The following is a 17,289-nucleotide window of genomic DNA, read 5'->3' on the forward strand; positions in this document are numbered from 1 at the left end:
AGAGAGATATAGTGCTATTAATTTTACAACTTTCATAACATGCGAAGGACATCATAAAATGTGTCCCTGAAGTATTATGCACACCCATGCCATACTGCGTTGTCAAGCCACCAACATTCATTTCTTACTGATTTATCTCTATTTATTGAGTCAACGCCCATCATCGAACCATAATTTGCAGCACAGGCCAACACCGTTTTCATCATGCAACAATCAACAGTCATCCGCAGTAAACACGAGACAAGATTCTCCATGCTGAAAGGGACTGGGAGCAACTTACCTTTGGGATATCAGCTTCTGAGAGGTTAGGAAGGGGAGCTTAAGGGTGGAATGGAATGAGAGAGGCAGGCAGGAGACACTATGTTAGTCTACTCTGTGGGAAATCTGTGAGGGCAGGGCTGCTCTTAGATAAACCAGTTTTATCTAAACATACTAGCTCCTCAGTTTCCTGGAAAAATATAAAGTAAATGTTCAATAACTTTTCAATAATAAACACCTGCCACTGCTTGCTTTAACACCCAAAGACACAATTTTCCCCCTTGAAATTGACAATTTTTTGACCCTGCATAAATACACAGGATTTGGCTTCAGTAAGTCTCAATACAACAATTGGTATTTAAGCCCTCTGATGTATCAGAGATACTGATCTGGATATCTGAGAGTAATGTGGATAAGGAGGCTAACCTTTTAGCACTTGGTTCCTTCTTTGTGCTCTCAGCAGGGCTGACACTCTTCCACACATTCCCGAAAGATCCTTTCGACATCTCATCAGTGATGTTCACTGTGGCTGGGTCACACCTTCAAAAACACACACAGAAGGCCAAACGTTATTATTTCCCTTTCCGTGTGAAGTTTTCTTCTAAGAAACATGCACGCTTAAAAGGACAGTTCATCCCAAAATCAAAAATACATATTCCCCTCTTACCTGTAGTGCTATTTATCCTTCTAGATTGTTTTGGTGTGAGTTGCTGAGTTTTGGAGATATCGGCCGTAGAGATGTCTGCATTTTTTTTAATATAATGGGACTAGATGGCACTCGCCCTGTGGTGCTCAAAGCGCCAAACAAATACATTACAAAAACTCAACAGCAATGTCTCTTTCCAGAAATGACCCGGTTACTCAAGATAATCCACAGATGTGTTGTGAGCGGTTTCATGTAGGGACTATTTTCTTTCTACCGTTAGTTCCTACATGAAACATTCTTGGGCACCTAAAATGCAGAATGTGATTAAAGATCAAAATTACGTACTTGTAGTTTCCTTCCAGTGGCACTTGTACAATGCCTTCTTCCTCTGCAATAATACTGTGCTCCTCCTGAAGAAAGAGACAAAAGAGAAAATCAATAAAAAGTCAATTTTATTTATACAGCCCAATATCACAAATCACACATTTGCCTCACGGGGCTTTACAACACCTCTTGTTCTGCATCCTCCAGTTTCTTCTTCTTCCACTCTGGCATCAGGTCATCCAGCCAGCTCAGTTCTCTCTTGGTGAAGATGAAGTCCAGCAGCTTACGAATGAACACCAGGGCCAAGACCTGATGCAGCAGAAACAGACAGATATCAACCAATCATATGCATTAAGCACACAAGTATATAATGCATACACAAATACGATCTGGTTACCATCATGGGGAAGACGATGGCAGCCTTGGAGGTCTTGATGACCCAGAGCAGGACCAAGCAGCTGAGCTGGATGATGGTGAAGAGGTGCACCTTCCTCAGTGGGACGTGACGAAGGTAGATGAAGTCGGGCTGATGTTTGGCCGGCATGCTGAACAGCCTTAGACGGTCAAAGAACTGCACAGATACAAACAGACATTCAAATTGCATCTTCTCTCGATTAGTACTTCTAATCAAAAACCGGCAGGCAGTATTTGAGCTCACCTGAATGCCTCTGAGTGAGGAAGCACCCATGTACAGAAAGACTCCGTACAGCACAGGCATGGGGATGAACTGGAGACAGGCAGATAAATATTCAGGATCAGGACTAAAACTATTTGTGTCTACTTCTTTTTGTATACATATACTTGAAAACTTACTGAAAAAATGCTGAAAAGACAATATTTGTAAAGATACTGTATAAGCAAGTTTAAAGAAGACCTTAAGGAAGAAAGAAAATTAAAAGACTTATTTATTGCAGGACTGTTGTATTAGACTGCATTGGTTTTAGTTAGGTGGACCTAATAAACTGGCATCTGATTGTGTATATATATATATACATATATATATATATATGAGTGTGTGTATATTTTGTGTGTATAGTTTATCCCCTGACCTTTAGCACAGAGGTCATGAAGACGGAGCAGCCCATCAGGGTGAAGATCATGAGGCCGGTGAAGCGCTGCTCTCGGATGCCCAGGAACTTGGGCTGCTCTCCGGGGGCCGAGCACTCCGACTCCAGCTTCAGGCTGTTCACGTGGGAGATGGAGAGCACGGTGGCTGCCACGAACCACGGCAGGCCCATCACCGAGCACACGCCCAGCATCACCCCCACCACAAACAGGTCCAGGTGGTAGCCGCAGCCTTTCTGCAGGGGTCAGAAGAGGGACAGTGGGATTTTGTTTCAACAGAGTTATTAATAAATGATTTCTAAAGTAAAGCTCTCTATTGTTGCTTGAATAAAATAGGGAAATCAGAGGTCAGGGTCACCAACAGAACAGTAGCCTCAGAGCTAGCAGGAATTACATTTTTGAGAGGCAGAAGGAGAAGAAGAAGATGGCAAATAATTTGTTATATTCTCTAGCCTTCATTCTGTACATTATTTCACATTTGTTGTACAAGTAATTAATAACTACATTTCCAACCAATTCTCTACATCAGTGAGAGCAGGTGATTTACAGAGCATAATTACAAAGTTTGTTAACGAGGCATTCATTTGGTTATTTTTGTCACTAGGATTTTAAATGAAAGTACCTTCAGTTTGTGCTCCTTCCTGTTGATAATGACGGCTGTGATCTGTTGGTCCATGAAGATGAGGATGGTGCAGAGCAGAGCAGGGATGGAGGTGATGATGGTGGTCCACCAGGGGTTGGGCCCCACCGGGTTTATAAGCCAGCCACGATCATCCCTGGTTGGCTGTGGAGAGTGAAAAAGAAAGGGGGAAATGAGAAAAAGAATGTGATAAGAGGAATCTAATGTTTAAAAATGTGTAGAGAGTATACACACACGTCTGCCAACTCTACATGTGCTTCAACAGGCCAGATCTACTATCGTACTGTGTAAAGTTGTGAATGGAAGTCACATTTTGTGGATATTTGGGGATTCTTCTCTCTTTTGGCCTACCTGCACCTACTCAAGTGCACCAGTCTGAAAGTTTTTACTGATAATTTCTATCTTGACAGGAAGGAACAAAGGTTTTCCTCTTTTATAGCTTCCTGACCATTTTTATCTCTGCCATCGGGCTGAAAAAAAGCTAACCAGGAGGAGGATTATTTACTGTTTATAATCCATGAGCTGATCTTCAAAGACTTACAGTAATTGTGCAACAGGAAAGAAACTTCAAGTCCTTTGTTCAACTATTTATGGACTCTACCAACCAAAGGATTGACAATATCATGAAAGATGTACAGGACATGAAGAACAGTCTGCAATTCTCTCAAAAGGATTTAGATGATTTTAACCAAAGACTCTCAGACCATACCATCGGTCTGAAGTGCATTTCACGTGAGTCTGTACAATCTTTTTTTTGACAAAGTCTCTGCAAAATCCAAAAAAAAAAAGCATCTGGAGAGTCAATCAAAGAGGAATAATGTCATCACTGATGGAGTCCCTGAAGAAATGAGTGAATCACGGCAAGTCACAGAATTGAAAGTCAAACAACTGCTGGTTGACTAAGTTGAATATGCATATCGCAAAGGAAACTGACAGGCAAGCTCACAGGCAATCAATTGTAATGAAGTTGCTCAGATTCCAGAATTAATAAGTGATTCTAATCAATGAAGATTTTACAGACAGTGTGTCACAGATATGAATGGAGCTGCGACCTTAAACTTGACATGGGGCAGATTGCATAGCTACATTATAATTAATTCATCCTACCATGTTCTTCATGAATGATTTGAGTTTATCTCATGCTCACATTCATTTGATCCTTGATTTTTTTATATGATTATATTCAGCTGATTAATGCGGAATTTCTGTGTAGTTTTATTATCATTTATTATCTTTGTATTTATGTGTAATATATAATTATATGTATATGCATGTTTTGTTAAATCATGCTTTACATATTAGATTATTTTTTTCTTAAGTTGGGGAGAGGCCCACTGTATGAGCCTATGGCTTCCTGACCTCTCTTTTCGCATCTGTGCGGAAACAAAACTAAAACTAAACTATATCAGAATATCTAACCAATGTTAAAATAACATGACCATTGGCTGGCATCAAACCTAAATGACATTCTTATTGTGCATTCATTCCCCTATGCCTTTTTTAATCTAAGTAAAAGATAGTACATAGTAATGTTCTGTATAAAACAGATGCATACAGCAGCTTTTTACATGGAAGGCTTTCAAGTGGACTTACTTTGAACTTGTTGGGGACCTGTAATTTAGGTGAGGGGATCCCCAAGGCATAATCTACCAGAACCATAGTAAGGATGGTGATGAAGACGGCAAAGTCACTGATGATGGCCCGCACCTGGAGGGAACAAAGAGACACGCTCTTCAGACAAAGTCTACTTCTACAGGTGCTGGATCGAAAAACAACCTGAAGGCAAAAGTCAGACGAAACATCTGCACGCTGTACTGATAGCACCCAGCACCCATATTTGATCGTCTCTCACAAGAGTTAATATCTGTTGATGCATCCACATTTTTTAATCTTTCTTTTGTTCGTATTTAATTCCCTGTTGTGGGTATTGATACAAATTTGCTAGTTTGTACTTGCTTTGGTAATTTAAATCCTTTTGGATAAATAATATATTATTATTTTCTTCTTTGCTATTTTTAGTATGTACCATTTTTCTATGTAGTAGTTTCTATGATCATTGTTTCCTCTTTGGATGATTTATGTGATTCATATATTACATTTTACTAAATCGTTGATGGATTAGATTTAATATGTTGTTGTATCATATTTTTCTTAATGACTTTTTCTATTTTTGTCCTTTTCATAGAGACATGTTTTGTCCCCTAAATGAGCATATTAAGCTCGGCTCCGATTAAGACCAGTCGGAGAGTAGACTCTCAATCAAGCAGATCAGAATCCGAAATACTTTGTTGATCCCCGAGGGGAAACTCTTTCGTTACAGCTGCTCACTATCACATCAGTGCACACAGGAATAGAAGTACTAATAGAATAGAAATAGAAATAATAATAAATAAGTCCGCAATGAGACAATTATTTCTAGGTAAGAAATAAGAGATGGGCAAATCAAAATATAATACACTATAATACAGCTAAGAACCACCTGAGATATGAATGTGTTTGTGTCTATATATTGCTTGTTATGCTTTGTGATGTTGATTTGACAATGGCTGGCAAATATTGCTCTGTTAAATTCAATTTACTGGGAGCTATTAGAAACGGGGTTTTTTTTGTTTGTTTTTTTTTTACATCTAAATATTGTACCACAGCCAGACTACAGTGCAGCGTTCATCACCACAAGGTGGCGCCCATATACTATAGATTAGTGTGTCAGCATCACGCCACACATTACGCTCATAAGTGTCATCTCAATGATAAATCATAGAAATTGCAAACACAGAATGGCCACACGGACTGCAACATTTTTGCTGTGCCATAAAACAACCAATAGATGGCAGCGTAATCTAAAATGACATAGAAAGAGACTAAGCTGTGGCATACAAACCAATTTCAGTGTAATTTCAGTCCCAAGGCAAAATGAAAAGTAAGTGGAGCACTCTAAAATGAATGAAGCAGATTCAATTTTGCGGCTACCATATACTTGAAGACAGTGTCAAACAGGAACTCTAACTCTGGAAGTGTGTGTATTTCAAAAGGAACAATTGATACAAAGATTGTTTTTAAAGATGGTAATAAGTGGGTGTATGTGTGTTTGTGAGTTATTTAGGGATGACTATAGTGTGATACGTACCTTTGTGGGGAAGTAACGGCTCGTCTTGAACTCCTTGAGGAAGGCGGACATGAAGACGGTGGAGAAGAAGAGGACCACGCACCAGAAGAGGACATCTGGGATGTAGGGGCCGTGGGGGCCACAGGCGCTGCCCTCGAACTCCCCGTGCAACATCTCGCACTCCTACTGGCACCAGAGGACACGGTGAGGATGATGGTGAGGATGATGGCGATGATGATGGCGATAACAATCAGGATGACGAGCACAAGGAGGGCAGGGATAATGATGCCAATAAAAATGATTAGAGTGACAGTGGAGATAATGGATGTCAGTGGTGAATTAGAGAAGTCTGAATACCAACAATCTGATACGTTCAGTATTGATTTTTTCAGTACTTTATGCTTTAAATATCTATAAAGTGCATGATTCATCCATTTGCATACAAGTACATACCAGTGTTGCTATATGTCTAACAAGCATGTGTAGGAGTGACGCAGCGTGCCGCCACTGGCATGACTGATTTGTGTCTGACAGTGAGAAAATCCAGTCTTCACACTGCATCGCCATGCTCATTCTGCACAATTAAATCCTGTGAAATCCTGCCCACATGTTCTTAATCCCCGCCTGGACTTCTAGACTATCGCTTCTTGATAAAGCAAAGTGTGGGCTAAGTGAGACACAACACGGTGCCAGAGACAGTAAGAAATATCCCCAACATTCTAGGGTATTAAGTTTGCATGCTATGTTTGAAGGCTGGGTGAGCAACTGTAATCAAACGTGCTATTTTTGTCTATGTTAGCCTTTCCTCTTCTCTCCTCCACACAGGATCACACTTTGACAGCTATTTCTTAACAGCTTACAGATCAAGATCTTCTTTGGATTCTTTATCCATCATTAGAAGTCTACTTGAACCCAAGAAAGTCTGTTTCATCCACGGATCTCTAGGCCATAGATAACCCTTATTTCTATGTAACTTATGTACAGCTGTTTTGCTATAATTTACTCCAAATGGCAGATGTTCCTTACCTTGACCTCCAGCATGGTCCAGTTGACCTGGGAAGCCGTGATGTTGCTCTCCTCCCAGAACTGCAGAGTCTCATTGCTGGGGTCCCTGGGCTCCACACACGCACACCTATGGAGGATATCTTTGTTTAGTTTTCTTAATAATCGTAACAGAACAAGGTGAATATATGAATCGAAAATAAAAAGAAATTCATTAATAAAGTATATATATGATACATTTTTTATGCTTGACCGTTTCATTGACTTGAAAACAATTAATAGGAAGAAAAAAACTAGAAAAGTACATTTGTGAAAGTAAAAGCAACCAAAAACATTTTCCTTTGTGTTATTTCTGTAACCATGATTTAGGTATACGTTTCAAAGCAGAAATCCTTAAAATGTTATTTTTTCAATTTCTATAATTGTTTGCAAGTAATGATTTGGTTCATTATTGATTAATCTGACGATTATTTTTTCACTAAATTGTTTTTAGAAAATAGTTCAAAATGCCCAGTATAATTTCTGAATTTTTTTAAAATATATTTAAACTCTTTTGAGACAATTTTTCAAAAGCACTGTCTATTTGATGAGTAAAATCTGGATCCTTACTTTTTCTCTTCATCTACATTCAGTGTTTTTCTAATTTTCTTCCAGACTCTTACTGTGTTCTCTATACATTGCTTTCCTATTGTTGTCTATTGTGGGTAAAATATTAATGTCTTTATTATTTTTCCAATTGATCAAGTAATAATATAGTCTTTCAAAAGTTTTCAAAGTCTGACACTGTGGGCCCTGTGACTACAACTTGAGCCCCGATTTTTTTAGCCTGTATGTGTTTACATTTAGCTCAATTGGCACCATTAAAAGTATGCCAAATTAGCTATTAGCAGTTCCTGTTCGCAACGTACTCATGGATGTACACACAGCTGTCACTAGATTACTGTCATACTGAAGAAAACTTAAAAACATGATGATTTTCAGGCAAGTTCTGGAGTTTCAAAGAGCGTCTTTTTTCTTTGATTTCTAAGTGGATTTTTGGACGTTCACTGAAGATAGACATAGATTGATATCAGCCCGGAAGTGTAAGTCACACTGTATCTAAAAATATGTGTATCATGTCTGTGTGTTCAGATTTGACTGAGTTATGACTCCAAGAATGAGTGCAAATTTTGATGCAAATTCCGGTTCAAGCCTCAGGTCTCTCCCTCCGCGCCCCCATTTAACGCTCCTTCTCAATTTGACAATGTTGGGCCCTCACCACTTGTGGGGAGCAAAAGACAGGGGACCAAGGGGCCTGAATGGGAAACAAAGACAAAACAGCTAAACAGCGCCAGATCTCCACCAGCTGTGTGTTTTCATGCTTAGCACGTTCCGTTGTGCATCGGTATCATGCTGTTGGACCGCTTAACTGTGTTAAGCCGGGTTCCTGTGTGATAAAGGGACAGCTATTGTGCTTTACCACGGCATTTGAGATTTCCTGTGCCTTACTCTGTGTGCTTTCTTTCTCCTTCCTCTCCACAAACCCACACATCTTTACACGTACATATACACTTACACACACCTCTCAAATGACCCAGATAGCGTGGTAGCATAACCAGCTAAGCTGCACGCTATCCTGAGGACAAACAGAGCGTGTCCTCCATTTTGGCTCTGCCCCTTTGTTTTAATTTCGCGGGTCTGCCCGCCATTTTGGCTGTGTGTGACGAAGACCCACGTGGTCACGTCCGCCGTCTTCCACCCCCTTTGTCCACCACACAACCACACACCCACACCTCCACACACACAGACCGACCTTATATGCTTGCTGATTGTTGTATGCTTATTGTGTTTAGATTAGACGATAGTGGCTGTTGGCTGAAGTTATTGATTGTTAACAAGAGCTAAGGTTAAATAAATGCTATTATATCTTTTAAAGAGCAGTTGCCTGTGGTTATTGTGTGTACGTGTTGTAATAACAGCTGGTTGTGACGGTCGGTGCTCACATTCACGCCATCAGTACTAAACATAGTACTTTAAATATCAGCATTTTTTGGTGGACAGCCACCTCTGAGACTGTTTTCCATGTTTGGTTATTGGTCCCTGATCCCAGGGTGGTGCCCTGTAATTATTAATTAATATTAATAATTGTATTAATATTCATAAATATCTTTGATATTTTTGATAATAACCAAACCTGCCCTATCTGAATCCCAACAACAACCTCTATAAAATGTCAGAAAATAGTGAAAAATGCCAAATTGCTTATGAAAATTACTTGTTTTTATCCAACGGTTCAAACTAAAATTACAACAAAAAAGAAGCACTTGGGGATTTCAAAAGAGCACTTACGAGTACTGTGTGAGTTTCTGAAGGTTGTTGTGTTTATTGATGGGGTAGTGCACCCCCAGGTGCATCAGCTTCTCCAGAGCCTCATAGATGAAAATGATGCAGATCAGCGAGGCAAAAGCTTCCTCAGTGAAGCGTGTGATGTAACAGACAAGCGAGCTGGCATCCGTGGCCACCAGCAGTAGACAGAAGAAGGCCGTCCACAGGCCGATACAGGCCCTAAGGGAGAGGTAGGACAGGCCATAGTCCCTGAGAGAGACAGGACACACACATACACAGGAGTGAAGGAATAAGTAATTAGTCGTGGCATCCCCACTCAGGCAGAATGTACACACATCCACCGTCAACACTGTAATATTCTATTATAAAAAAAACACAATTTGAACTAAATAAAACAAAAACAAAACAAGAAAAATAAAAAAATTTAACCTACTTGCAGAACTTGAAGAGGATTTTCTCAAAGACAAGAACAGGCCCCGTGCTGCCCAGGATGGTGAGGGGCTGACCGGCAAAAAGAGAGTAGGCTATTCCAGTCATGGAAGCCCCAAACAGGGACTCAATAGCACTCTGGAAACACAGGAAATTATGCTCTGATTCAGCTGCTTAACATCGTTACTTCACTACTACCCAAATACATGTTGCTTTTGTATTGAAGTTCATTTGAACAGACTTGCTTTGCAATATTTGAACAAACTCTAAATCATCAATGTTAAGGTACGCCTCTTCAATAAATTTGAACAAGACTAAGAGTATACAGCCATGCTAGCAGCCCTGTGAGGCTATGCTTAAACACAGCAGAGCTTTGAGCTAAATGCTAAATGTTAAAGTGACAATGCTAATATGCTGATGTTTAGCAGGTATAGAGAGCCAAAGTGAAACCGGAACTACTGGGTTTAGTTCCAGAAGCAAGAAAACCCAAACTCATACATTTACATATTGCAAATATCTAAAAATCCAGCCTGGTAACATGACCTTACTCAAAAGTATCATGTGGTACATTCCATTTGTCTAGATAAGGTAAATCATTCTTTCAAAAACATTCTAATATTGTTGTTCAATATTTCTGCTTTTAGAAGCCTTTAACAAACACCACCACAAGCCCTAGACAGTCGTGGGTAGACATTTTTAAACAGCAGAGTTTACCACTAAAAACATGAGAAAATGACTTTAGAAGAAAGTGTTAGTGAATTTTATGGCTACGAAAGAAACAAAGTTAAAATGACTACCCACCCTGCCACACTGGTTCATTTCCATGGGAGCTGTAGTTTTTTTTTTTCAATGCTGATGAATGAAACATTATTAAACATTCTAAAACTTTGAACTTCTAATGGCAAGTGCTGTGGTGGATCCCAATTTGTCTTAGAAAATGGATAGTAAACCCATGGAACTCATTTCAGTTTTTCCGAAAGACCAGTGAAAGAAATGCTCAGTGGGAGATTGGACTGAGAAGCTAGTGGAACAGAGACTAGCGCTGATGTGACATCAAGACTTCGGCTCTCTATATTGTTTACCTTGTTCACTATCTTAATTTAGCGTGTTAGCATGCTAACATTTGCTAATTAGCACTAAAGACAAAGTATAGCTGAAGCTGATGGAAATGTCATTAGTCACTGCAGGTATTTGGTCATAAATCAAAGTATTGGACAAAGTGAAATTTTGAACTGATGATGGCACAAGATGAAAAGTCAGAGGATTGCCAAAGTTATTACAATTAATCCCTGGGGGGATGAATCTGTGAGCCAAATTGCATTACAATCCATCCAATAGTTTTTGAGATATTTCTGTCTGGACCAAAGCGGTGAACTGACCAACTGACATTGCTATCCCTAGCATGGATAAAAACACAGCGCAATCTTAATTTACTATATCAATTGTTGAATGAAAGTAAGGTTTATGGAATTAAGTGGAGCAACATTAGAAATGCAAGGTTTCCCCTCCAGCAACTACTTGAGGTGCCTTTGAGCAAGATGTGTCAACTGTTTGACTTTGATGCAGGGTGCTGTTGAAAAAGGAGCTTGTGTTCTGAGTCATGTTTTCCCCAGATACTAGGCCTATATGTGTAGATATACATCTGACCTTGATTGTTGTTTCTAATCCATTCTCATTAATATAATGTTTATGACTGTACAATATACCCAATATTTCAAATATATCAAATATGATATTAATAATAATAATTAAAGCTGCAAGCAGCAATGTCAGGGATCGAAGCGGCCAGCGTAGGCTGGGGGCTGCTTTTTTCAATTTTGTAGGAGGCGCTATCAAGCCATTTTGCCATGCCCATGCGCACAAAACACGTACATTTTCAACACTTCTGACAAGTGTGCAAAGTTTCGTGAGTTTTTGAGCACGTTTAGACCCTCAAAAATACAATTCATTTGGGAGGAAAAGAAAAACAAAGAAAAAGAATAATAATTCCTTCAGTTTCAATAGGGTCCTCGCAGTGGTCCCTGCTCGGGCCCTAATAAACTTCATTTATACAGCACTTTTCAACTTTTCAAAAGTTACAAAGTGCTTTACATGGTTGAACCAGGATTAAAACGTTTCAGGACTGCAATGAGGCAAATCAAATCAGACAATTAAAACAATATAAAAATAAAATGGAATAAAATACCCAACAATAATATAAGATAAAAAGTAATAATAATAAAACAGATAAGATAAGTTTGAAATAAAGCTGTTCTAGCATTAATAAAAAGCTTTTTCAAAACGCTAAGTTTTGAGAAGTGATTTCAAAGATGTCACTGATTCTGCAAGCCTCAGATCCTCAGGCAGGGAGTTCCAGAGCTGAGGGACACTGACTGCAAAAGCCCAGTCAGCTTTAGTCTTGAGCCAGGAGCAGCAATTCAGCAATATAACTGGAGGCTGAATGAAGTGCTTGAACGGAATTCAGTAAAATCTTCAAATCAGTTCTAAAGCTTACTGGTTACCAGTGAAGAGAGGCTTAAACAGGGCTTATCAGACCGAGAGAGAGAACCTGATTTTTGAAATGCTCCTCAATTGATAAAAACATGACTGAAATACTTCAGGCTTGTTTTTCAAATGAAAGGTCAGTGAAATATTACACCCAGGTTTTTGGCTGCAGGTTTGACATTTGTAGTCAGGGAGCCAAGACGTTTTTGTAAAGTGTTGGGACATCCCCAGCACTTTATTTCTGACAGATAAGATAATAACTGATGAAAATTGCCTTCTTCACTGTTTTTTAATCACAATGTGAAAACAATGTGATAATGTGAAAGGGGTTGCTCGTAGTGATAAACCTACAAAGACTCACCTGAATCTGCAGCTCCCCTCGGCTTTATGGAGCTTTATAGCGAGTTTCAGATCATTGTCTAGCTGTGCGGCTGTATCTTTACTGTTTTGGTTCACTCTCACCATACATAGTATAATTTTCAGCTGCACAAGGCAGCAGTTTTCAGTGAAAAAGCTCTTAAAACCCACGGTATACTACCTGCTTAGCAGATAAGGAGCCAGATACTTCCCTCAGGAGTTGGTAGAGACCAAAAACAGAGCTAAAAGAGAATAAATATTGGACTCACGTTCGCCAGGTGGACACAAACATTACTCCAAATAACAACAAGTTTGCCATATCAACTTAAAAGGTGATGATATGTCAATGCTGTGTTCACAACTTGTTCCCAGTGCCTCTAAGTGGCCTAAAAAACAGTTATTGCAGGTTTAAGACAAAACCTATAGGTGTGATCATAGAATCTCTTGGCAGCAATAAAGGTGTTACTTCTTACCACACGTCCCTCTGTGGCCTCGCCCAGGAGTCCTCCGAAGGTGATGACAGGTGACATGCAGGCGCAGTAGAGGAAGAGGAAGGAGGCCAGACACTGCAGACTGAGGGCATCTGTGTAGTCGGAAAGGTAGTGAGGAGCCTTTCGCTTGATGTCCAAGATGAGCCCACCAAATAACCTGTGGTGAAACGGGGATTTTATGAAAGAAACGCACGCAAACATAAGGTATACATATGCTAATATGGAACCACAAATGCTTAAACCAGTTTTGTCCATCAGTGGTAATATGGTATGGGAACCTCCAAACCTCAGACAAATGTGAGATGATTCAACTTTTTACCAGACTTGTGAATATGACTGAACAGCATATTTATTAGGCTGATTCTTTTTTTATTTTTCAAAACAGGTAACAGTGTAATATTTATAATGCTCGGTGCAAATTGTTACTTATGTATAGTTTTTGTTATATCTTGTTTTTAAAAATCCGTACAAAAGGGAACCAGTGGGAGTTTGTTGTTTTTACACTTCAGTTTTTGTAAGCATCAAACAAAAGAGATATACCATGTTAATGCTTTCGAGGTGCAGGCAGGTAGATGTTGTTACCTTTGGACAGAGCCAGGCTAGCTATTTTCCCCAACTTTCAGTCTTTAAATATGAAGCTATAGCCGAGTAGTATAAACCCTCTCATTTAACTCTAGGCAAGAAAGTGAATAAGCTTATTAATAGAACTGTTCCTTAAAATAAACTGTATCATGTTCTAAAACTGCTTTGACTCGGACTCTATCAGCTGCAGTATGGTGGTACTTCTCTCTGCTGCCGAACAAATGCTTGAGCTTAGCAGACGAGTATCGAGAGTATTAGCTCCTCTATTTTCAGTGTCTTTACAGTGTTACCCATGTGAACCACAAGACAAAATATTGAAAAGGGACAAAGTGCCCCCACACTGAGCCTGCTTCAGTGTTGCGTATGTTCATATCCATGTAAGTGTGTGCGCATTTGTCGACTCGTGCATCTATCTTTGATCGACTCTCAGCCACAGCGAGCAGGCTCTCCTGCTGCGGCAAGCCAGGACAGTGGTGAACTAGTTGGAGGTGGTTGCTATGGCTACAGTGGGTGGGACGTTATGCTTATTTCAGTCTGAGCAGTAGGCAGCGATGCTATGTCCCGGGAGGGGGGGGGTTTGATAGCTGGGACTGGGCTTCCGGCCAATCTTAGCTGGGATAAGAGCCTGTACCGCAGCATACCGCAGCTCAGCAGCAGCACATCACTCACTCCTCTGCTATTAAACCACAGAGATGTGCACTAAACACCACTGCGCAATCATTTTTTGTTTTAAGCTGGGGTTCAAGAATCCTTTGGTTGTCATTAGGTGATATCTAGGTGATGACAACTTGACATGTTTTCATTTTTAATCCCTTCTGTAAATCTCAACATTTGCCTTGTGAAATCATGCTCTTTGTGATGATCTCTTTGTGCCAGAAAAGTATGTGAAAATGAAATTCTTTGTGTCATGACTTTTTTCACGTGTGCCTTTATCAAGGTGTTATGAACAGGAATAACTACAGTTTTAGATGCCAAAAAATGTTACTTTCAGAATTAGATATTTCTGGATATACCCCATTACATTTTATGTGTATATTGTACTGTTTTACACATAGACTTCTACTGTAACTGCTCAATGATTGGCACTTACCAGACACAAATTAGTCAGCACAATAATAGAAAATCACAGTCACTGTCTCTCATTGTAACCTACATACAAACATATAGCAGTAGTCCATCATTTTGCTGTCAGAATCATGTCCTCTGAACTAGTATTGTCATACTCAGACTCCAATTCTGCTTCTAAATGATCTGATTGATCACTTGGCACAAAAATATAATTATCATTATCGGTCGCTTCAGTGACTTCAGAATTACTGTCATCAAAAGCCCTCAATATCAAAGGTGCTTGCTCTGCTGCGGACCTCGTGAATTGGCGCGGCAACCTCATGTTACCCTGATAATAAGCTAAAATAAAGAAATTTCTTCATCCTTTTGTCAGCATTATTCTATAGTGTCAATGACACAAAATGAGGACAAACAGGAAAGCACAACATGATTTTACCAGCTACCTGCATACCATGAAAAGAAATACAACACCAGAAAACTGTTAAAAACAGGGCTTATTGAAATAAAATGAACAAATTATACAAGGTGTGATATGGTCCCAACCAGGTGTGCTTTAAGACTTAAGCGACAATTTTTAAAAAAAAAGCTTAATGAGGCTACTAATATAGCCTCTTTAAGCTGTTGGCTTTTTTACTACTGTTTATTTATCAATGAGAAATGTTGAATGAATGAAATTCAATTTCAGAGCACAAAAAATGCCCAGTTATTAGCATTGGTACATGATTATTATAATGAGGAAAGCAGGAGCAAAATGACTGCAAATACATAACACACAGTGATAATATGTGTCATGTTTAAACAAATTTAACAACTCACTATCTTTTACTTAAAAGTACCAATGCAATAATGTACAAATACTTCATTACACTTAGTGTAAAAGCCAGTTAAATATACTTAAGTATCAAAAGTAACAGTACTTGTACTATGTGGCTGATATATTATTATACCTTATTAGATTGTTAATTCTGATGCATCAATGTTAGAGCAGCATTTTACTGTTGTAGCTGCTCGAGGTGGAGCTAGTTTGAACTAATGTATATACAGTCAGGTAGTTTAGTCCAGTGGTTTCCAACCTAGGGGCCAGGTCCCTGCAAAGGGTCACAACATAAATCTGAGGGGTCGTGAGATGATTAATTACAGAGGAAAGAAAAATAAAAAAGTTCTGATACACAAATCTATATCTATATATATATATATATATATTTTTTTTTTTTTTTTTTTTCTCAAATGTTTTGCATTTTTTGTGAAATATTGGATAATTTGACCTCTTTGGTCCTCAAACTTAAGTTTAACTTAAAGTAAATTTTAACAGAAATTCCAGAAAATCAGCCAAAAATACATTTAAAAAATTGCATATTCATGCACATTTCCATCCACTACTGTTATGAGAATATTAGGAGGGCTAAACAGTTGGTGGCGCAAATTCTCCAGTCGGTTGCCGTTAAACCATTGTAGAAGAAGAGTGCCAGTCAAACCTCAAATGTTTTTTTTATTTAAATCTGAAAAGTATCTAGTAACTTTAGCTGTCAGATAAATGTAGTGAAGTAGAAGTATACAGAAGCATACAATGGAAGTACTCATGTAAAGTACAAGCACCTCAAAATTGTACTTAAGTACAGTACTTCACCACTGAGTGTGCATTATTTGGAAGTGAGTGTACTCACAAGGCAAAATGTGTTAAATAATATAACAATGTTGCAATATTGAACAATGTGACTTTATGTGTGGGACAGAGTGCTGGTATATCTCTAAACTCATAATGAATTCAAACTCAAACAAAAGGTCTTTGTGCAGTTGAAGTGAGAGGAATGATAATGGGCCAGTAGGGTAGTCTGCCTCTTAAGAGAGCTAAATTTATAGTTTGGGGACAGCGAGGCAGCTAGGAGCAGGAGACAGGAAGACGGGGACAAAGAAGAGCTTAGAGAGCTCAAGGCTGTACATCACAAACCATGCTGTTTCTCTCTCACACTTACATCCCAGTGCGCTGGAGCTCAGGGCCACCGTGCCCTCCATGTTCCTCCGACTCTCCAAGATCTGTCACTCCATTGGGAACAGGGGGAATCTTCCGCTTTTCCTGTGTGGTTAAGATCACCGTCAGTCATCTGTCTGTTACAGGCCATTATCATGAGAACAATAACAAGCATCAGTTGCACTCATTCCAATGTCCTTAACCAAGCTTAAATGCCAAATGATGATCTCGTATGCATGATTCTAGCATATTCTGATACAGAGTTAATCAGCATAACAATCAAAATGCACACTGGTATGTCATTAATTCACCACATGGGCCTAATGATAAAGAGGAAAAGAAAAACAAGACTTTTTTAATCATCTGGAGCAGCTTTCTGTTAGATAATAAAATGTCTCTCCGAAACAAGATGGCGGATAGATTTTCAAAGTAGACCAAAATAACTAATGGAGGAAGAATAGCTAATGTTTTGGAGAGGATTGAGAGCAGAACCCTGGGGAGAGGCATCAAAGCACAGAGTACAACGCAGTTGAGATTAGAGGA

General features: G+C 39.2%; 1 protein-coding gene across 5 annotated transcripts in view; it reads right to left on the reverse strand.

Annotated features, from left to right (window-relative positions):
• LOC122872291 (sodium-driven chloride bicarbonate exchanger-like) overlaps window positions 1–17,289 on the reverse strand; it is a 62,737-nt gene that overhangs the window by 2,180 nt on the left and 43,268 nt on the right. For 4 of the 5 annotated variants that reach the window (XM_044188319.1, XM_044188318.1, XM_044188322.1 and 1 more), the window contains 14 exons: window positions 16,751–16,851; window positions 13,110–13,284; window positions 9,800–9,933; window positions 9,370–9,615; window positions 7,066–7,171; window positions 6,061–6,222; window positions 4,527–4,640; window positions 2,916–3,077; window positions 2,278–2,529; window positions 1,887–1,955; window positions 1,626–1,799; window positions 1,415–1,537; window positions 1,250–1,314; window positions 685–798 (listed from right to left, as the gene is read on the reverse strand). In XM_044188319.1, the coding sequence (XP_044044254.1) occupies window positions 685–798; window positions 1,250–1,314; window positions 1,415–1,537; window positions 1,626–1,799; window positions 1,887–1,955; window positions 2,278–2,529; window positions 2,916–3,077; window positions 4,527–4,640; window positions 6,061–6,222; window positions 7,066–7,171; window positions 9,370–9,615; window positions 9,800–9,933; window positions 13,110–13,284; window positions 16,751–16,851 (1,997 nt within the window). Of the gene's footprint in view, window positions 1–280; window positions 319–684; window positions 799–1,249; window positions 1,315–1,414; window positions 1,538–1,625; window positions 1,800–1,886; window positions 1,956–2,277; window positions 2,530–2,915; window positions 3,078–4,526; window positions 4,641–6,060; window positions 6,223–7,065; window positions 7,172–9,369; window positions 9,616–9,799; window positions 9,934–13,109; window positions 13,285–16,750; window positions 16,852–17,289 lie in introns of all 5 variants that reach the window. The other variant, XM_044188321.1, reaches the window with a different exon arrangement.

Source organism: Siniperca chuatsi, linkage group LG24, assembly GCF_020085105.1.
Source record: "Siniperca chuatsi isolate FFG_IHB_CAS linkage group LG24, ASM2008510v1, whole genome shotgun sequence".
NCBI lineage: Eukaryota > Metazoa > Chordata > Actinopteri > Centrarchiformes > Sinipercidae > Siniperca > Siniperca chuatsi.